This window comes from Bombus vancouverensis, chromosome 11 (genome assembly GCF_051014615.1).
Source record: "Bombus vancouverensis nearcticus chromosome 11, iyBomVanc1_principal, whole genome shotgun sequence".
Lineage (NCBI taxonomy): Eukaryota > Metazoa > Arthropoda > Insecta > Hymenoptera > Apidae > Bombus > Bombus vancouverensis.
Genome location: NC_134921.1, coordinates 3560080 through 3582108, shown reverse-complemented (window position 1 = coordinate 3582108; position 22029 = coordinate 3560080). Strand labels below are relative to the sequence as shown.

Genomic DNA, 22029 nt, shown 5'->3' with positions numbered 1-22029 from the left:
AGTATTTCGTGGTGGTGTGCCGATTGTGGATTAGGAATTGCTCGTGAGAAGACTGAGGTGATATTCTTGACGGGCAAACGGATCCCCAAGGTAATCGAGATGAACGTCAAGGTTTCAGGCCTTGTGCAGAAAAATCATGCTGGCAAAAATGACGCAGGAGAAATTTGAAGAGAGGAGGAGAATAAGAGGGGTAAGAAAAAGAAATGAGACCCAAGTATTAGGGAGTGGTGCGTAGTTAAGCCCAACCCTGAAGTAATGCTGTAAGACGGTTTCGCGGTTAATACTCGCAGAGAAGAGGAGCGGATAGAGGAGGGGATTTTAGTAGGTATAGCAACGCCATCGGCCGAGACCCACAAAGTCCAGTCTGAGCATGCGTAACAGTATTTTCCCCTCCTCGCACAAAAAAAGAAAAAGGTTTTGTTAGAATTTAATCTTGGAATTAAGATTAATAATCTGTGGAGGACACAATGTTTGTGTTGAAATAATACAATGTGATATTTATTAAACAATTATTTCAAGAGTTATAAATGTGCGTTCTGGAATGTAGACAGTTGGCTAGTTATTCACAGACTAACTGGCTTAGTGACCCATGGCCCTTGAAAAGGTTTAGAGCCCCACTCTCCATGCAGTAATGAGTGTGACCTGTGTGGGTGTCTGTGTGGCGTCACATGTGGCACAGAACCTTCTAGTAGTTTCTCGACGTGCCCATCTAAAATGTTCCATCCATATCCTCACACTTCTTCCGGTGAATTTTTCGAAAGAGCATGCACGTGCTAGCCGCCGTAGTGCATCTCACGAACGCACGCTAGTGGGGATGGCGCTGGGCAACCAAGGGAAGAATCGACGATCAATTGCCTTATCTGCATGCGATTGATATCGTTGTATTCCAACAGGTTTAATAACATTAATTTCTCATTCATTTGATAGGTACTGTCATATGATAAATAGATTCGTAATATATCATATCTTGATACCTTGACAGAATCTGAAATGGATAATCCTCTGGATTATCAGATGTTCAGAAAGAGCAATTTCAAAATCGACGAGTTTTGCCGAAAGAAGTTGATTCAGGCTCAAGTCAAAATTATTCTGTCTGCTATACATATCTACAATAAAATCCTTCGTTATAGTTTTGTGTTACCCTGTATAACATTAATTTTTCTTGCGACTGTATTTGTGATATGTCATCTATATATGGAAATTGTTGTACATACGTTCCAGTTGATGATCCGGTTATACGTTATGACTGCTTGTTGATTGATATTACATTGATAGTTTTGATTGAGTAAGTACTGAGTCATATGGACTGTACTCCATTGGTGACACACAATCTGGCAATACTTGTGGCTTGTATTACGTATTGAAATTGTTCAAGGTGTGTTACGTTTTAAACAATAGCTATACAAAAGCTTTGAATTGCCTCAACGTTTGGATACTAGATTGCGCTTGTGGAGAAGCGATTATGGTGATACTTGCATCGATGGGAGACATCTAAAAAGGTAACGGTTTACTTCTCGCAGCATTCGAAGATCTTCTTAGTTGATATACTTAGTTGATAAAACTTGCACCGGTTGCGTGCTATATGTGGGTGTCCTGTGTACTTTTGTTGTTTATAAACATAAAACAAATTATTAAATTAACTCAACAAAGATGTAGAATATATAAAGTGCGTAATATTCTACGCAAACGTTAAAAATTGTACATACCTGTTTACGTACACGAGCGAGTTCTAAATCACCGAATCTTTCCTAAACTATTTATCCGCCCTTTTCCCTGGAAAATCTAACTTGCATTCCATCTTCTCGTATAATAAAATCTTTTTCGTACCACTAGCCACCGGCATATTAGAGCGACTGAGCTCCCACATCACAAGACCTGACGTTACCGCTGAAATAGTTAGATATTTAAAGTATAATTAAACAACTGATTCTCTTTCAAAGCGAAATATAAAATATAATAAACTGGAACATGCTTTTATCAAATATAGGGTCAGATACCTGTTACGTCCTGATACCTGTGCACCGTCCTTCATTGTCTGACCGTCCAAGGCCCACGCACCATTATTCAGACCCTCAATAAACCTAAGGAACCACCATAACGGAATCTTTTAACGGAATCTTTAATTCTGCAAGTATTTTCGTACTCACTCGTAGTTTGGCAGTCAACATACATACAATTGTATCAAATATTGAAGCTATTGTTTAAAATATATAGATTATAATCTGTTAATATCAACGTTATACACATTCAACCACTCCCATTATCTTAATCGAAATAGGGGATCGATCGATTCGTGGCGTCGATTATTTGAATTGTAACGGGAATTTACGACTCCCGTTGACGCGCTTCTTCGAGATCGCGTCTCTCCGCGAACGATAGAAACAGATACCACTGATGGTAATGATATATTGAACATTTCTTTCTGTGTTCCCCCTAAGAAAGCTTGGAAACATAACCGCAATGTATTTAAATCAATACTAGTAGGTTTCTTCTTATGTTCGAAGCCAGCTATTTGTAGCGGCACAGGAGTCAAAGGACGACGCCTTAGCCTTGACGCATGAAACATAACGACAAATGTCACCGCTACATGCAACCGTCGAATCAAGACGAGTTTCAATTTTCCGACTCTCCCCCTACCAGTATAAATAAACGAACACAATCGCGAACGACAGTACATATCGAGCACATATTGTGTATCTAGCAGCATCAAGAGTATTTTCTGAGTATCTTACGAGCGTTTATCAAGTTACACGACAGGCCTTTACGAGTATTTATTTCGCGATTATATTTTACGACTATACTTCGCACCAACGACTCGCGTTTACGACCGTGTACTAATTTATCGATTGAAATATATTCAACAACAACAAGTAATCTCTAATCTCGTCATTAATTCTCATGCACCTACATCCTCTTTACATAAAACTCTACATATTAAAAAAATAAGACATTACTTATTTTATGTCAAATGTACCTAGATAAATCTACTGGATTTCAGCTTACTTCGAAAGGGATCTGTATTTTCGACCAATCGCGGGGAGACGCAATCGCGAGGAAATACGTCAACGGGAGTCGTAAATTCTCGTTACGATTATAATAATCGACACCACGAGTTGATCGATTCCCTGATTTCCGTTAAGATAATAAGGGTGGTTAAGTTAATATAACACTGTGATTCGCAGGGTTATAAGGTTTTTATTTCCAACACTTATGCAACTCTGCTGGAACGGATTCGTCCCAGTCGATTTTTAATGTCCAGACGCGTTGAAGTAGGATTTTTACTCTGACAATCACTGGCGCGAACAATCCTAGTGGGTCATAAATTCGGGCTATCACCGAACTAATTGATCGTTTTGTGACACGAGTGGTGGTCGCTGTAGGTTCAACTGAGTAAAGGATTGCGTCGTCCTGGGAATTCCAATAAATACCTAATATTTTTAACGTTTATGACTCACCCAATTGTAGTCTTCAATTTGTGTCTCTTTCGGATACTCCTCGCAGTATGTCCGTATCGTTGTATGCCCATTCCCGGATGTTTAAGCCGGCCGATCTGAGAAGGTCCGTGAGTTCGTGTCTTACCGATAATAATTCTTCCTTTGTATCGGCCCCGGTGAGGGCGTCGTCGACATAGAAATCACGCTGTACAACCGATAATGCTTGCGGGAATCGATGTCTTTCGTCGTCTGCTAACTGTTTTAGGCATCGTAGGGCTAAGTATGGGGCGGCCGATAGTTCGAATGTCACGGTGTTGAGTTGATATGTTTCGACTTCCCCGTTTGAATTACGCCATAGAATCAGTTGATATTTCCGATCTTCTGGGCGTACTAGGATTTGTCGATACATCTTTTCAATGTCACCCGTTAGGACATATTGATGTGATCGGAATCTCAATAGAATTTCAACCAGATCTTGTAGTGTAGGTCGTTGAGTATCGTTGAGGGAGACTCCGGTGGTGCTGATTGCCGATCCGTCGAGCCCAACCCGAAGTTTAGTGGTATCACTCGATTCCTTTATCACGCCGTGATGCGGCAAATAATAACAATTGTTTGAGGGACGGTTATTCGTAATCTTCGTCATGTGACCCAAGTCTAAATACTCTTGGATCACTGTACTATACGCGGTTTCGAATTGCTTGTCGCGTTGGAATTGGCGATAAAGAGAGGCGAGCCTACTCATTGCAACGGACCTTGACGTTCCAAACGTGGGAAGCTTCTCGTTGAATGGCAGGGCGACGATGTATCGCCCTTCCTTGTTTCGTTGGACATGGTTTTCTCACATTGTAATTCCGATTCTGAAAAATGTATGGTGGGTGGTCCCTCGTCGATTTCCCAAAAACGTGCGAGATCCGCTTGTATGTCGGTTGTGGTAGCATGAAAAGAGTGTATATCCGATTGGGCGGGTGGGCTCCTCGATAACCCAACAGAATCGAGTCTTTTGCAAACACAATTCAATATCGGTGGATTGGGGTATTTTGATCTGCCCGCACATAATGATACTAAAGTTGGTCCCGAGCTTAATAATATTTCGATCGGGCTTGGTCTGTGGAATGCTGGGTCGGTTAATCTTAGATTTTTGGGTATCTGGATTGCGGACCGATCGATTGGTTGGTCTGGAATTAGTGGTGATATTGTCGGAATTATCACGAATGTTACTATACGTTCATATTTGCCATCTATAGAAGCAATGGTTGCCGTTATCCGGCTCTTCGCGATCGTAGTCAAGTTGTTCGAGGGCACCGATTGGGACCGTACATCTCCTTCGTTTCATATCGAGGGAGTTTGCGAATTTCTCAGTCACGAAATTCATACTAGATCCAGTGTCTAGCAAAGCTCTGGCTCGGATTGGTAATGCCCTTTTGTTTAAAACATTGATCTTTGCTGTGACCAGCAGATCATGATGCAGTGTGACGTTTGGAGAGGTATTTATTAACTCGGTCTCCTTTTTTGTAGTCTGTTCGTTTAGTCACTTTTGCTCCGACCGCTCGATGACCGACTGCTCGATGATCGACCGCTTGACGACCGATTACTCGACGACCGACTGCTCGACAACACTGCTCGACGACCGACCGCTCCACGACCGTGAAATGACTTGAGTTTGTTCTCTATGTAGGTAAGTATGATGGCGTTGCCCGCATATATGACACGAACCCGCTGTACATTGTGTAAGCGAATGTCCTTTGCCTAGGCAGTTTGTACATAGCGATGCCCTTTTTACGATTTGAAAACATTTCGTTGCCGATTTAGTTTTGAAGACCTTACAGTGTTTTATTTCATGGAATCCTTTGCAGGTCGGACACACCAACGTCCTGCTGGTTGTAGTGAAGGTTCGCTCATGCGGTACGTTTTGTCGGTGACGGTCATGTTTATGGGTTGACCCTTTTGTCTCCTTTACTTTAGAGAGGAGTTGATTTCCGTTTGCCCGTGTTTGCAGAAAATCTATCAGATGTTGGTAGGAGTGCACTCTTTTGTTTGGTAATGTGCGCTGCCACTTACGCATGCTGGACGAAGGTAATTTCGACGCGAGCAACTCGATAATCATCACATTTGATGTTACAGGCTCACCTAATTTTTCGAGCGCCTTGAGATTTACGCTGACGGTTTCCAGCAAATCTTCTATGGCTTCTGGAGTTTCCTTCTTCATTTCGGGATAATTGCGTATCAACTCCCAATGACGCATACAGATCCTGAGGTGACAGTCAAATTTCTCCTTCAACGTGTTAAGATCGATCGAGTAATTGGCTTCTGTGAGTTCCAATGATTGGATACTCCGCGCGACCCTTCCAGTTATGGATGATCGAAGATGTTGGAACTTTTGGACCGTTGTTAAATTTTCATTGTGGTCCACTGTGGATGAGAATGTGTCATAGAAATAGTTCCAGTTTTCGAGGGCAACATACTTTATTCTTATTCTTGCAACTATCGCATGACTGATACCACATTTCTCTGCAATTTGCCGCAACGATAAACCTTTATCACACAAACAAATAATACTGTTCTTTTTATCTTTACTAAGTGGCTTCATCTTGGATTAAGCATATCAAATTGAAAAATAATCTAGCAATGGTGTGGAACAGTTGACTGCGAAACAGTGGACAATCAGTGCTTATTAACAGTTTCGTTTCCCTTATTGATTATTGACATTTACATGCTATCATAAACGTTTCTGACGAAACGTGCAAAACTGTAAACATTGTTCCAAAACACAATTATTATAAAATATTCTGTACATTATTAATGTTAATGAAAATGAACCATTACATTTCGTTAAACAGACGTATCTTGTAGTTACTGGTACCTAATCTTTACCGATCACTTGAAAAATTAGTCGTAGTATCGCCTTTTACATAAAATCAGCGGAGTGTGTTTACACTTTTGCTCGTCACTGTAGACCCTATCCTTCGGATAAAATGATTGCCAGATGTCGAAACATTTTCATAGTATACTTGCAACTAGTTTAAGGACCTGGTATAAATCTTAGGATTTCTTTAGCTAAGGTTCTTCAAACGAACAGTCTTTATCTTAGTATTCCCTAAATTTATTATCTACTACGGAAAGGAACGGGAAATCTGGTTTTTCTCACGTACGATATTTCCCGCTAGCAACTTTCTCTTGAGAACAGTTAGCATTCTTCCTCAACCACCAACCTAGAGATTAACCAATTAACAGCAACGCCCATTTCCCTCACTTTCCTAACGAAGGCTTTCTTCCACGAATCCGATGATCTCGTATTTCGCGATTCCGTTGGCCGCGAACAGTTCGTACTCGCTTCTGTTCGCGGGTCCGTGTATTTTGTTGTGCAGGTATACGCATGTATCGGCGTCGGTGTCCACTAGGAGGGAGATCTTCGAGTCCCTGTCCATGACGAATATGCGGCGGTATACTAGGCCGTCGTCGCTTGCCGCGTTTAGAGACGGCTGGTCCCGTTTCCCAGATTCCAGGTGTATGGAGAACCCCGGCAGGTGCAGTGAGGAAACTGGCCCAGGCTCGCCATAGGTTGGTCGACAGCGAAGGTTGAAGCCATCGAGCGAAGACCTTTACAGTGTTACAGGTGCCTGGAGATTGGACACGTAAGCAAGACCTGCACCTCCAAGGAGGACAAGGGGCACCTATGCTACAGATGCGGCAAACCAGGGCACCAAGCGAAAGCATGCACTGCCGCGAGCCCGAAATGCCTGCTCTGCGAGGCACTTGAAGCACCATCTGTGCACAGGATGGGTGGACCAGCCTGCCCCCCCCCCGAAGAAAGGAACAAAAGGAGCCACTCGCGGATCCACAGCTGCAAGCGGCAACGAGAAAGGCTCCCCGTCGCAAGGAGACCCTACGCCTGTGAACAAAGAAGCTGGCACGGAGGAAGCCATAGAAGTGACGACACTAGGGGACTGAAAATGCGCATCCTCCAGACTAACCTGGGAAGGTCAAGGCGAACGCAATACCTGCTCTACCAAACCATTCGAGAGAACACGGTCGCCCTAGCGTTGGTGGCAGACTTCTTGTTGGACTTCTTGGACTTCTGTTGATGAATAGGGACTCGACCAGTACCTGCGTGGCGTGGAGAGGGAGCTCCATCGTCGACATCACATGGGCCTGCCTCGATGCATTCAGGCGGATCTCAGGCTGGAGAGTAGCTGAAGGAGTCGAGACACTTTCGGACCACCTCTACATATTCATGGAGGCAGACACACCTGGACCCCGAACGTGGACTACAGGCGATGGTCGCGGTCCGCCGAGGAAAGGACACGCGCGCCCACCGCCAAGATGGAAGGTTAAGGAGATGAACGGGGATCTACTTCGGGCGGCTGCCATAGCTACAGCTTGGAGCTGGGAGGCCCCGACGACGACAACCGAAACAGAAATGGAAGAGAAGGCCGAGAACCTACGCCGAGCCATGACAGCAATCTGCGACGCATCCATGCCACGTGCTACACCAGGCACGGTGCGAAGCAGGGCAGTCTACTGGTGGAACCCTGACATCGCGGAGCTGAGGAAGAGATGAGTCCGGGCCCGAAGACAGTACCTAAGGGCCCGCCGCTGGCGACGACGCGACGAAGAAGAAGTCTCCTCGCGCTACCGGGCGTACCGCATGCTACGGCGCTCGCTGCAAAAGGAGATTAAAAACTCGAAGGACCGTGCCTGGTCCGAACTGATCGGAACAGTCGAGGCCGACCCATGGGGAAGGCCGTATAGGACGGTAACGCGGAAACTGCGCTCGAAGGGCTCCCTGGCAACGACGGAAATGAAACCTACGCTGCTGCTACGGATCATCGCGACGCTGTTCCCCTCGCAAGAAGACAGGGCGACAGAACGGCTGCGGAAACCGACACGGACTTTGGAATGGAGGGATGACTGGGAAGTCACAGAGGAAGAGATATGGGAGGCGACCAGAAGAATGGCCACCCGCAACGTGGCGCCGGGCCCAGACGGAATCTCGGGTCGGATCTGGGGGGAAGTGATGGGAGTCATGGCCCCCAGACTTCGGCGCCTCTACACAAGATGCCTGAAAGAGGGAGCCTACTCCCGGGCATGGCGGACGGCGCAGGCTGATCTTGCTCCGTAAAGAGGACCGATCGACGACCTCGCCGTCAGCGTACCGGCCGATATGCCTGCTAGACGAGGTCGGCAAACTGCTCGAGACGGTAGTTGCCACTCGCTTGGAGCGACACATAGCGAGCCAGGTGCCACGTTGGCACGAAAGCCAGTACGGCTTCCGGAAGGGACGCCCGACGATTGACGCGGTCAGACACGTGCGGGCACTCACGGAGGACATGGTTTCCCGGAACGGCGTGGCGCTGACGGTCTCTTTGGAAATCGTCAACGCGTCGTTCAACTCCATACCATGGGACAGGACAGTGGCGGCCCTGGAGCACTTCGAGGTTCCTAGCTACCTCATCCGGCTTTGCGATGGCCCCCACAATGTGATGACACAATGTGATTTCTGCCCAGTACTCTGAATGTCAATGTGAAGAAATTCAAAAAAAGCGCGGGTAAACGGCGAGAGAAACTATGATTCTCTTAGGGATAGCTAGCATGCCGCGATTAAACGGTTGTGCTGTGGATCCCTGGGATCTCATAGTTGCTCGGGGGCAGGGGGACCTCGGTCTCGTCTGCCCAAATCACATTCCCACCTCCTCGTGGTACCGCCGGCAACATGTGTGCCGCGTCGGCGTGGGAAATAGTCCCCCGGACGCGACGTCCATGGTTAAACGGAGTGTGGAGCAGCAGGAGCGAAAGACACAATATTAATCGGCTTGCCGATTAACAATATTTACCGTGAATGTAATGAATAACAACTTATGATAGGAACTTGTTCCTATGATGTCTGGTAACGACTGGCATGACCAAGGCTAATGATTTGGTAACATTTGGAACAGTTGTACAGGAACAAAATCAATTTGCACATTTCGATAAGAATATTGAAGCTTCGGACGCAGCGCCTCTCAGTCGCGGAGGCGCTGTGGCGGATTTATTAGCTCCGGAGGGGACTACAGATGACAACGTAGGCATATCCCCGGATACGATTTTGGTCCCATTAATGGGGAATAAGATTGCTTGTCCGGTCTGCGAGAAGAGGGAAGTACACCTCCTTTTTATGAACTTAACTGACTTGGACAGGCACCTTAATGAACATCATTTGGAAGTCCCCATTAATTGGGGTTGTCGGCAATGCAGTAGGTGCTCCCGGAAACTTCATGGGGTAAGGTGTCACATTCCTGAATGCAGCGGAAATACGCAAATTAGTGAAGGTCGCTTTAGGTGTGGCGCTTGCTCCATGAGTTTCAAATCCCGAAGGGGTCTATCGACCCACGAACGATATGCGCACCCCGCCGTAAGGAATATTAAAAGAAGGGGAACGGACTCCCCAACAATGGCAATTGGTAGAGCATGGAAAGCGGAGGAGGTTGCCCTCCTGAAGGAGCTTGACGAGATCTATAAAGATCATAGATTCCCCAATATAGAGATCAGCAGGATATTAACCACAAAGACTGCTGAGCAAATCCGAAATAAATGAAAAGCATTAAGAAATATTGAAATAGAAGGGGACCTTCAGGAGGAAGCCTCTGCGACAGAGGGCGGGTGCGACCTCGTTGAACCAGTCATGGAGCTAGAAAACCAAGACAGGATTGTTAATAATGATGAAATGGTTCGCGAATGGCAACAACGATGGCTATTAACGAGATCGAAAAGCCTGCCGTGGTGCCCCCGATATTAAGGGAAGTGTACACTCTGTTGTGTAAAATTTGGGAAGACAGGAAAAATAAGGCGGAAGCACTGAAAGCAGAGTTAGATAAGTTTTTAAATGAACATCTCTATGGAGCTCTAAGAGATAAAAGGGGGAAGCCCCAAAGCAGCTTAAATGATAAAAAAGCAGCCAAAACAATTAAAAAATCAAAAAAAGCTGTAAGAAATCACAAAAAGAAATTTTTATACGCATTTTGTCAGGAACTGTACAATGAATGTCTAAAGAGGTTGGCCGATGCCATCGTTAATAACATGACCAGTCTACAGCCAGCCAAACAACCGCGAGAGGCAGATGAAATTAGAAGGCTTTACAATGATCTATGGGGGACAACGAACATTGAAGTATTTGAAAGAAGCGAACCAGAGCTGCTACTGGGTGATTACTTCGGGCCGATTACTGTCGGGGAAGTCGAGGACAGGATTTAGAAACTCAGGAGTTCGGCTCGAGACGGTGAAGGTGGACGGTCGTGTTTTGGATCGTTCCTGCCAACGGCATATATTTTCGGATATTATTAGTGCAAAATGAGACGTGTGTGATCGTAAAATAATAATGAAATAGAGTGTATCGAGAGCTCCTAATAGTGTTATTGTGGGGCGTGTTTTACATGTTTGATATAAGTAAAATAAATAACAGGAAACCGTTGCGACAGGAAGGTCAATGACATGCTATCAAATACTGAAAGCGAAGCAGTGGACTATTGGTGGACAGTGGGGAGTTGCAGTGGCGTTATAGTTGTACTATAGTAATTAGATAGGGCATTTGAACCGTATATGGTTGCTAGTGTTGTTAAAAGATGCGTAATGGTAAAGTTGAGGTTATGGCAGTTATTTTGACGGTTACAAACCGGGTATGTTATGATAAATGTTGAAGTGGTTACCACTTCTAAGAAAACTCTACATCTGGTCTTTTTAGTTTTCTCAAGCACTGAAGCCATCGACAGCGCGTAGACAAAAGACTGCGACGAAGTCAGGCCATAAACAGTAGACAGGCGACGTTGGCTTCGGGGTTTTTCAGTTATTGGGTAACACAGCTAGCGTGCGGATCTGGACCAGCTCAAATTGTATTCTTACTTATTACACTTCTATTTAAATATATTTTCTGCCTTACAATTTATCCACGTGTTTTCTCTGTTTACACATCGAATAACCTCAACAATAAATATGATAAACATGTAGGGATTGAGAAGTTGTTATGTGGCTACGATGCGTGACGGGCATGAGATGTGGTTCGCTACGTCGCCATGTGGCGGCGCCACCTCGCGGGCGAGGGTGAGAACGTATCGGCTCGGCGTAAGCCCATATTATGAAGGAATAAAGTTGGGTCGACCAGAGTTCTGATATCTGCTCATTAATATCGAATTATGCTGCTCGAGCCGGGCTCCCTCTTGAGAATGCAACTGGAGTATGATAATGGATGGCTTGGTTGACGATTTGGAGAGCTTTTGGTCTACGAGTAGATACATTTGGACGGTTTTGAGCAAGGTTGTTGGCGACTATGGCTATTTCCACGGACTTGAACACAAATAAACAATATGGATAAGTCGAATAAAGGGAAAATAATTACGGCGCAGGGGGTTTCGGAGCCTCCAGGCCCCGTCGGTGATTCGAGTAGCGTCCCAGGCTCGACCCGACGGCCATCATACGTCTGGACGAACGACGGGAGGAAGGTCGGTCCCAGGGCCTCCTCTCGCTCGGTAAATACGACCGGTCTGACATGACACCCTGGCGCGGAAAGGCGTACCGGCCGCTATAATCGACATAATTGTCGAGATGTACACGAGATGCAGAACAACTATAAAGGCAAAGGATAATATAGGGGGCGAAATCGAAGTCCTCAGAGGGGTTAAGCAGGGTAACCCGTTGTCACCACTGCTATTCAATCTGTGCCTCGAGCCGCTTTTAGAAAGAATAAACACAAAGACCGGTGGCGTTATTATTAACGAAAGAAATAAAATCCCTGTGCTGGCCTTCGTCGATGATATCGTATTACTTGGTGAAGATGAGAGGGAAGCACAGTGGACGAGCTCCACAGATACCTGGATAGTCTGGGAATGAGAATATCAATAGATAAGAGCCAAACGTTCCAGGTGGTAACAAAAAAGGACACCTGGTTCATCAAGGACCCAGACATCAAAATTGGCTCAGATAAAATACCAGACGTGAACCCAGAGGAAGCATTCAGGTATCTGGGCGCAAAGATTGGGCCCTGGAAAGGCGTCCACTGTGGCATAGCTGTGCCTGAAATCCTGAGCATGGTGAGGAGAGACCGCAAACTCTCCTTGAAACCATGCCAGAAAATAGAATTATTAACAAAATATATTTTCCCTCGATTTATTTACCAGCTTTTAATAAATCCACCAGGAGACGGTGTTGTAAAACTTATGGATAGCGAGGTCAGGCAGGAGATTAAATCAATTCTGCACTTAGTACAATTAACTGCTACCGGGTTCTTTTACGCCCCTAGAAATTATGGAGGTCTAGGGTTATTGAGATTTGAGCATATAGTAAAACTCGGTACCCTAAGGAGCGCGTTAAAAATAAAGGAATCAACGTATCCAGCGACAGCGAGCTTGATCGGCGAGGACACAGATAAGAAGTTAAAGAAAATTGCCAACTCACTGAGGATTAATTGGCCGGCTACTTCAGAGGACATTGAGAAGGCCAGCAAGAGACTTAAGGATGAACACGTGAAGCAATGGGCTGAGCTTAGAAGTCAGGGACAAGGAGTGGCTGACTTCGCAAAAGAAAAGCTTGGCAACGTGTGGCTAAAAGAGCACAATTTATTGAAACCTTCCAGGTTTATCGATGTCTATCGATGTTCGGCTCGGGATGTCGTAGGGAGAGGACGTGTTTCGGCGCGTTCCCTCTAAGTGAATTTTATGTCGCGTTTTTTCGGTATAAAAATGTGAGGTGTGTGTTCGTAGTAATATAAAAATGAGTAGCAAGTGCGATAGAGTGAAAATAATTATGTAAGAGAGTGGTGGAGTGACGCTGTAATAAATAAATGTTAGTAGTGTAACGGACGATGACTAGATTATGATAATAAATTCGGAAGAGGCGGTTAGGTTTTTGACCCCTTTTAGTGGACAATAAGGCGAGGGTGACGCGTGAATATCGATAAGTGGAGTGTCTTAGCTGCCTGTAACTAATATATGGGAAAATTAGAAAATTATTAGTCTAGGTTATAGGCGGTTAGGACGATGATGTTTACATTATATAATACAAAACGAAGGGGATGTTGAGTTTGCTGGGACTGCGGGAATGATTAAATGTGGTTGGAGTGTGTGTAAAATACAATTTTCATAAGTGGGATGTGTGCTTGGATAAATTATTGCGGTTTGTTGTAATTAGTACTCGTCGAGATATCGTTGATGTAGGTGTATTATGTGAGTGTAGGATTATATTTTTATTATATTTTTATTGTATGTGTGTATCTAATGGTGTTGTTTACAAGGGGCGTTGCAGTTTAGAACGGAGAAGTGCGGAAAAAAGTTATAAAATGCCTCGTTGTGAAGGAATATAGTTCAAAGTTTGTAGGTTATGTTGTTCTTGTCAGTCGACGAGTTATCTGTTAATAAAGAAATGAGTTGTCGATTAGTACTTATCCTATTTATTTATCCTATTTATTAATATTTGAAGTACTACTTAGTCTTGTATATAGTAGGATGTACTTACTTTCTAGAGTTGGAGGGAGTTAGTTCCTGGATTGTGTAATGATAGGTGAATGTGATTCGATATCTGAAATAGATTATGAACGATCGTCATGATGTGTATCTCATTGTAATATCTACTGTTATTTTTAACAATGGACTATTTACACGGTATTATAGAGATTTAATGTTATTTACTATGATAGGTGAGCATGCTGTAGGTATAATTATTGGCCTTTATAGATGGTTGTGATAAGGTTTTTATGGTGCTTTAGTGTAGAGTCGATGAGTCGTTATCTGTAAATAAAGAAACGAGCTGTCGATTAGTTATCACGGCTCTTGGACGATTAGATGATTATTTATCCCATGTATTAATATAGTATATAATGAAGGAGTACGTACCCTTATGAGGTAAAGTTTTGGTAAAGAAGGCAATGGGATGTGTAATTGAGTTCTCGATTTGTAGGTAGAAACAAAGAATTATATTGGGAGGTGGAATTTCGTAGTTATAGTATCATTAATTTTATACATGCGACAGAGTAATTTCTAGATTAAGAGTTTTAGTTCTACTTACTAGACTGCCTAGTTTAAGTGTTCTTGTATTCTTATTCATAAGTGAACGAGTGGGATGAACCTGGTATATGAGGCTGCGTGTATATTGCGAAGGAGGTTGTGATACCTGAAATAGGATATAACGAGGATTATTGTGACAGGTGGCTACCTTACATTATTTACATTATTTATATTAAGTGACAGTAAAAGGGTGTTTATAAGGATAGTTAGTAGATATTTTATAATGGAATAGGCTATTTTTAGATTAATCGATTATAGTGTACTTACAGCGACTGTCTAGTTTTAAGTCTTTTGTATTTTATCTTGACTGCTTCTATGAAGCAATGATATTGTAAGGAGGTGGCGATTCCTGTAATAATATAGAATAAAGGGTATTGTGACTGGTGGTTCGTACTGCTTATTAAATTGAATTGAGATGGTGTTGTTGTTCTTTAAACCCTGTAGGTGGAGATTTTATTTTATTTTATTTCTATGTTCTTTTATCTACTTTCTTTATTTATATATATATTTAAGTAATTGGAATTAGGCATGGTGTAGTTATATTTATTTGTTTTTATGCATAGTTATATAAGAGGGTAGTACTTACTGCTAGAGGCAGGGTAAATCTTGTCGATGATTGTGTCGTGAGCTGGTACGAGTTAAGGTAGAGCACATAAATTTTTTAGCGACGTAGCCTGGTTCTCTGACAAAGCTTACGCAGGAGGCTTCTACAGTGATCTCAGTGGTGTTTCTAGTGATCGTGAGGTTGGCAGTTTTAGTACTCTACTGGAGGAGTGTGGCTCGACATGCGATGCAGTGGACGGATAAGGTTATGCGGAGGGCTGTAAGTAGTAATAATATTACTTACGTATACTTACTTACACTGCATGTTTTTGTTAAAATACAAAGGCTGCGTGCATTTAGAGTGTACGCTCCATTTCGCGTGTGGCTCGGCTGTCATTCTCCCATTCATTCTCTGTTTGGGAATGGAGGTTATCTGGCGCGGTCACTATCATTATAAGTAAATATCATAAGAAGAGACGTTTAAGTAAGATATTCACGCGTCGCGGGACCTTTATTTACGTGGTATTGGATCGATATATTGTGACAATTTATTATTTTATTTTTATTAATTACGAACATACACGTATACGCGTATAGACACGGATACTTACTGGTAGGTTATTCGTCGTAGAGTTGGTAATTCGAACGCAACGGCGTGTAAGAATGGTTATCGAGCATCACTGGATGTGATGTTGCACTCGCGTTGCACGACAACGTGAGATACGAGAAATACGCGTTTTTCTCTAATATCGAAACGCGCACATGGATAGATCTGACGCCATTATTAATGGTAGCGGCAGGACGCACGTGTGGAGCCGAGCGATGCGCAGGCGAGGTGATTCGTCGCGCCGATGCGTGGCGTCGCCACCTTACGGGCAGCACACTAGACTATGTACGGCTGGCTCGACTTAAGTTCCTATTAGGAAGAAATAAAGTCGGGTCGGCCAGAGTTCTAATTATATACCGTATTTCACTATATTAGATTATTTGTTTTATTTATTCTATTTATTTCGCCACTCGAGCCGAACTTCCGTGGGGAATAAGTGGATAAATGAGAATAAATGAATATGAAGGGTGCTGCGCATGAAGGGTGGAGGTTTTTATTTTATTTGAGTTTTGCCATGTTGTGTAGGTTGGGGTATGCAGGTATATGCATTCCCACTTATATTTTTCGATTTATTTATTAACTAGGTGCTATTGGCTTATTTATTTATTTATTTGTTGAGTTATCTATCTATTTATCTATTATTTATTATTAGTTATGCTGGTTATTTATTTATTTATTATTTATTATTTAGCTTATTTGGTTATTATTATTTACTTATTTATTTAGCCAGTTGATTGTATATCGTTTTGTACTATATATCTAGTTATGCGTGTGGCAATCTGCGTATGCATCATCGGGTCTCTTATCGAAGCGCAGGCGTTAGTTAGCTTGAATATGGTAAATCTTTAAGATTATATAATTATATTTATTATATTTATTGAGGACACTACGATGCTCTGCACCTAGATGTGTATGGATTTTGTGTTTATTTATTTATTTATTCGTAGATATGATCAGGTTCATTAATGGTTTTTAATTAATGGATAATTTAGTTAGTAGACTGTTTTAAATAGTGACAATAAGGTTAGTTGGACTTTAATATTATTATTATTATTTATTTATTATGCCGGACTGCTAACTTGTTGACGACACGGCGAGTTTATTGGCTATGTTTGGATATGTTTGGATGGCTTACAACGGGATGTCGACGACCTGGCAATTCACATGGACGATGAATTACAATTATAATAAATATGGATAAGACGAGAAATGGATTGAAACTTACGGCGCAGGGGGTTTCGGAGTCCCCAGGCCCCGTCGGGAGTTCGAGTAGCTTCCCAGGTTCGACCCGACGGTCATCATGCGACTGGAAGAACGGCGGGGGGAGGTGGATCCCCGGGCATCCCCTCGTACGGTAATTGCTACCGGGGAGAAAGGAGATAAGGAAGGAAAGACGAGGAAGCTATCACTAGGTGGGGAGAAGCCGAGAAAGGTGGCGGATATCAGGTTGAATGAGAATGTCACCATATCGGTAATCCCGAGGGAGAAGAGAGTAGAAGAGGGTGATCCCTTTAGACCTACGAAGAAGCTCCAGAGAAGCCCGACGATTGGAGATAGAGCTCAGGTGGAGGTGGCGGAGGAGTCGGACGGTTCCTACGGTGTAATGGACAGCGACTTCACCACGCCTGTGATACCTAGGAAAGGGCCACCGGTGCAGTTGGCGAGGAAGATGGTAGATAGAAACACCAAAGGAGGCAGATTAGGCTAGCGAGCTGGAGGATAGTACCAGGGAGAATACCCAGCCTAGCGACAGTGAAGAAGAAGAAGACGTCCTGATCTCTAGGGTGGAACTTAAAGGATTGATCCGGGCCCTCGCGGGAGCGGTTCAGATGCTAGGTATGGCGATCCGAAAACTCAAATTGGACAAGGACAACGACGAGGGCATCAGGGGAACGTGATAAAGGGTATCCTGTCCTCCTTAGAACAGTGTGGCGAGCAGAAAGCGAGGAGAAGGAGAAGGAAGAGCTGACAGTTGCCTCCATAAGGCAACTGAGTAACGTACAGCGCTGCTTCAGATGCCACATGCTGGGGCATGTGGCGGCAAGGTGTACAGTGGCGTGTGCCGGGAGGGAGCTCTGCAGGAAATGCGGTAGCTCGGAGCACGTCATAAGCGAGTGCACCAGTGAGCCAAGATGTGCCATGTGCGTGAAGATGGGAGGAGCGAATGTCAGGCACATAACCGGTTCGTTGGCGTGCCCAGTGGTACGCCTTGGTATTAGTAGCTTCAGACGGGGACGCAATTAGAGTGTTACAAATTAATTTAAATAGGTGCAGGCTTGCGCAAGACCTGATGATGCAGTATGTGTGTGAGAGCAGGGTGGACATTGTGGTCATCTCTGAGCCCTATAGGCAATTGTCGTGGTGGTTTAATGACGAGGGCGAGGATGCATCCATATGGGTCACCCTGCTCAACGGCAGACACGCGATCAGCGAGACCCTGGTCCGTAAGACTGGGATTGTAGGCGTTAGGGTCGGTGATGTGTTTTGCGTCAGTGGGTATTGTTCCCCAAACACGACTAGGCATGGATTTGATGCCTACTTGGCGGAATTGGATTGTGTTCTGAAGGAAGGGAGGATGATTGCCGGTGATTTTAACGCCAAGGCGAGAGTATGGGGTGGCAATAGGACGGAATGGAGGGGAACATGTCTGCTGGACGTGATCACAAGAAGAGAGTTACTGCCGGTTAGGACGACGGGAAACTACTCCTTTCTGAGAAATGGAAGGACTAGTTTCCCGGTATATTGTGTATTAGTAGACGGATGGTGCTGGGTTGGAGGGAGAGCACCGTTCTGGATTGGTACTCAGCCTCTGACCATTTTTATATAATGCACGTGTTTGCGAGTAGTGTTAAGCGGGTGGTTGGTGGGGCGTACAAATTCGTGACGAAGAACATGGAGGCGGACAAATTTCTGGAAAGATTTGACGAGTTTTACAACGACGAGGTTTGTAATTATGACGAAGCGGCATGCGGGGAGCGATTACAGAAGAGTCTGGAGCGCACGTGTGCCGCAGAATTGAAAAACAGATACCCGGCACTAGGAAGAAGAAGAATGAATTATTGGTGGAACGAGGAGATCGCTGAGCTGAGGAAGGCGAGTCACAAAGCGAGAAGAAGAGCTCAGCGAGCGGTGGCGGCCCGTAAGAAGGAGGCGGCGGTTCTGGTAGCCGAGTCTAAGGAGTCGAGAAGGCGTTTGAAGAGGGCGATTGAACAAAGTAAGGAGGAGAGCTGAAAGGGGTTCTGCGCCACATTGGATCAGGATCCGTGGGGCAGGCCGTATCGTGTGATCAGGAAGAAATTGATGCAGCTTACACCAAATGAGCCCCTTGGAAAGGAAAGAGTGGCGGGGATCCTGGACGATCTCTTCGTCACCAGGCCCACATTGCGACCGCATGGTCAGGAAGAGTTTGTAGGAGATACACCGATTGCATCGCCCGACGGCGGGGATGAAGAGTTGGAGATAACGGGAGGAGAAATGATGATAGCCGTCGGGAGATGCAACCCGAAGAAGGCCGTTGGAGTGGAAGGGATCCCTGGCAAGGTGATAAGAGTGTTAGCAGCGAGAAGACCGGGGGTGCTCCTGGACGTGCTCAATGGCATTAATAGGAGAGGAAGGATACCGGCAGTGTGGAAGGAGGCCAGGGTTGTGTTGATACCTAAACCCGGCCGCGATATGACGACATCTTCGACGTATAGGCCGATTAGTATACTGCCGGCGTTGAGCAAAGTCTGGGAGCACACGATTAAGATGCTCATGGAAAGGAGCATCGGACGGGATCCCTTCCAGGAAGACCAGTATGGGTTCAGGAGGAAAAGAGGAACCATCGAGGCCTTGGACAGGACGGTTGCGGTGGTGGAAGAGTGTAGGAGGAAGCGCCTGGTGTGTGTAATGGTCGCCTTTGACGTGAAAAACGCCTTCAACACAAGTTGGAGGAAGATCAAGGAAGAGCTTGTAAAGAGGCGGCTGCCAGGACGGCTATTGGGGATTATGCAGGATTACCTGGCCGAGAGGAGAATACTACTTTATGCCCGGGACGGTGTCGTAAGGAGGAACGTTTATGCGGGAGTACCGTAGGGGTCGGTTTTAGGACCGCTCCTGTGGAATCTCGTGTACGACGGGGTGCTGGAGATGCTGGATCGGGATAAAGAAGCGGAGGTGGTAGCTTTCGCGGACGATCTGGCGGTGCTTCTCAAGGTCAGGGAGCTAGGGTGATGGAGGCGAAGATTCGGGCGGTTATCGACGTGGCCACCAGTTGGTGTAGTGAAGCGGGACTTCACTTAGCCGGGGAGAAGACGGAGGTCTTCTGACGAGGAAGAGGATCCCAATGGATTTTAGCTTTGACGTGGGGGTTGGGGGGGACATCTCTACTAGCAGGGTAGTGGAGTACCTAGGAGTGATGCTGGACAGTGCTAGGGGATTCTCCCCCCCCCCCTACCTTGAAGCAGCAGTGGAGAAGGCAGACAGATTTCTGGGAGCCATACGGTGCCTCCTGCCGAACGTGAACAGACCAAAAGACGCAGTCAGAAGATTGTACTACTGTGTCTGGGAGTCCGTGGTGCTCTATGGTGCTCCACTATGGGCCACATCCCTGACGAGGGAGAAGGATAGGAAGATTGTAAGGAGGGCGCAAAGGGCGGCGTTGATCCGCACGTCCACTGCCTACCGCATGGTCGCGCATGGGGCATTGTGTGTGATTACGGGGACCATGCCGATCCATATCAAGGCCTGGCTGCGGTGGAGGCAGTATGAAGTGAAGAAGATGTATAACCAGAACCCGGAGGAGGCGGCTTCCATTTGGATGGAGGAGATGAAGGTATTGGAGACGCAAGTGCAAGTGAAGTGGGGGCTGGAGTAGCTACTCCACAATCCCTACAACTGGACAAGGAAGCTCATTGGGAACCTGTTGGTGTTTTATAACAAGAGAAGGAGCATCAACTACGAGACGATGCAGATACTCACAGGACACGGAATTTTTAATTGGTACCGACATAGGATCGGTAAGGAGAGTCACACCAGTTGTTGGGATTGCGGAGCGGAGTTAGATGATACGGAGCACGTCCTGTTCTGGTGCCCCAGATGGGCGGCAGAGAGGGCTGAGTTGGAGGCCGAGATCGGCGAGGACTTTGCGATCGAGAATCGGGTTGTGGAAAAAATTGCCGCGGAGGAGGGCATATGGAGGAAGTTTAGCCTTCTATGTACAAAGGCGATGCGTTGTCGGCTAAGGAAGGGAAGGGAGATGGAGAGGATGAGAAGAGTGGAAGATGGAAGGATGGCTGAATGACTAGAGGAGAGAAGGATGAAGAGGGTACGCGCTAGTAGAGGCCAACCCGAAGTAATGTCGAATGACCGTATCGGATTGGAACCTCCAGTACCGAAATAATAGGACACGAGGAGCGGTTTTTAGTGGGTAGGGTGACGTCATCTGCCGAGTCCTACATAACTCCCTAAAAAAAGGTTTATCGATGCCTTGCGATTCCGGACTAACACCTTTGGCACCAAAACCACTTTGGCACGAACTAAAAAGGACCTTTTTTTTGCGCGAGGAGGGGAAAATGCATTTACGCATACCCAGTGACCAGCGTCACCAGGTTATGTGAGACTCGGCCAGGTGACATCGCCATACCCACTAAAAACTCCTCCTCTTTCCTCTGATTTGTTAGACACGGACAACCCCAGCAGAGCCGATCAGCATTCATCAGGGTTGTCCTCAACCTTGTCGCCGCATATTATCGTCGCATACTGATGCCGCTCCTCCTATTCGCTGACTCCATCGCCTTCTCCATATCCCTTCTATAGCTCATTATGCCCCTACAGAACTCTCTGAACTTCCTCCAGTATTTATCCTTGGTGACTACGGTGTCCACCAAGTTGTCCACGCTTATCCTGACACCCAGGAAGTTCTCCAACTCGGTTCTTCTGTCAATCCATTTAGGGCACGCGAATAAGACATGCTCGGCGCCGTCATTCGGGCCTCGACAGTCCCAGCACTTCGTGTCGACCTCCTTACCGATCCTCTTGAGGTAGCTGTTGAAGATGCCGTGTCCCGTGAGCATTTGCATCGTGAAGTGGTCGATGTCTCTTCTATTCCTGGCGAATATGGACGCATTACTTATTAGATTCCTGCTGAAATTATCCTTATTATAAATGCTCCATTCCGCCTGCCACTCCGTTGAGGCCTTCTTCTTTACTTCCTCCAGATCTTCTTTCATTTCCGCATACCTCTCGCTCACCTCCTCTCTAACAGCTAAGCTATTATAGATCTTCCTTCTCTCATATATCCCCTTTAACATTCGCACTTTAATGTAGATCGGTAAGTTCCCGGTCAATACACAAAGCGCCGCGTGGGATACAGTGCGGTAGGCCGTGGATGTGATGCACAGGGCAGTTAAAAAAAGAGACCTAGATGTAACGTGCAGAAGGT

The 22029-nt window shown here is 45.5% G+C and overlaps 1 protein-coding gene across 9 annotated transcripts; it reads right to left on the bottom strand.

The window, feature by feature from the left end:
- Nucleotides 1-470: 470 nt before the first annotated feature.
- On the bottom strand, nt 471-15806 carry LOC143303314 (uncharacterized). 9 transcript variants are annotated; one of them, XR_013059493.1, is made up of 13 exons: nt 15613-15806; nt 15045-15279; nt 14726-14807; nt 14460-14564; nt 14084-14182; nt 13911-13973; nt 6584-13803; nt 3456-5966; nt 1998-2081; nt 1707-1887; nt 1215-1600; nt 975-1106; nt 471-860 (listed from the first exon to the last, which is right to left on the bottom strand). XR_013059493.1 is itself a non-coding variant. In XM_076622616.1 (10 exons), the coding sequence occupies exon 5, from the start codon at nt 6019-6021 to the stop codon at nt 5023-5025; it is 999 nt and encodes a 332-aa protein (XP_076478731.1). In that variant the 5' UTR covers nt 6022-7051; nt 14460-14564; nt 14726-14807; nt 15045-15279; nt 15613-15806; the 3' UTR covers nt 471-860; nt 975-1106; nt 1215-1600; nt 1707-1887; nt 1998-2081; nt 3456-5022. The 9 variants fall into 8 exon arrangements, 7 of the variants coding, with proteins under 7 accessions (XP_076478731.1, XP_076478729.1, XP_076478727.1 ...); XR_013059494.1 differs by having other exon boundaries at nt 3456-5843; XM_076622616.1 differs by lacking the exons at nt 13911-13973; nt 14084-14182 and having other exon boundaries at nt 3456-7051.
- Nucleotides 15807-22029: the final 6223 nt, after the last annotated feature.

Coding starts and splice junctions, on each gene's coding strand:
- LOC143303314 (XM_076622616.1), bottom strand. CDS start 6,021: ATGAAGCCACTTAGTAAAGATAAAAAGAACAGTATTATTTGTTTGTGT.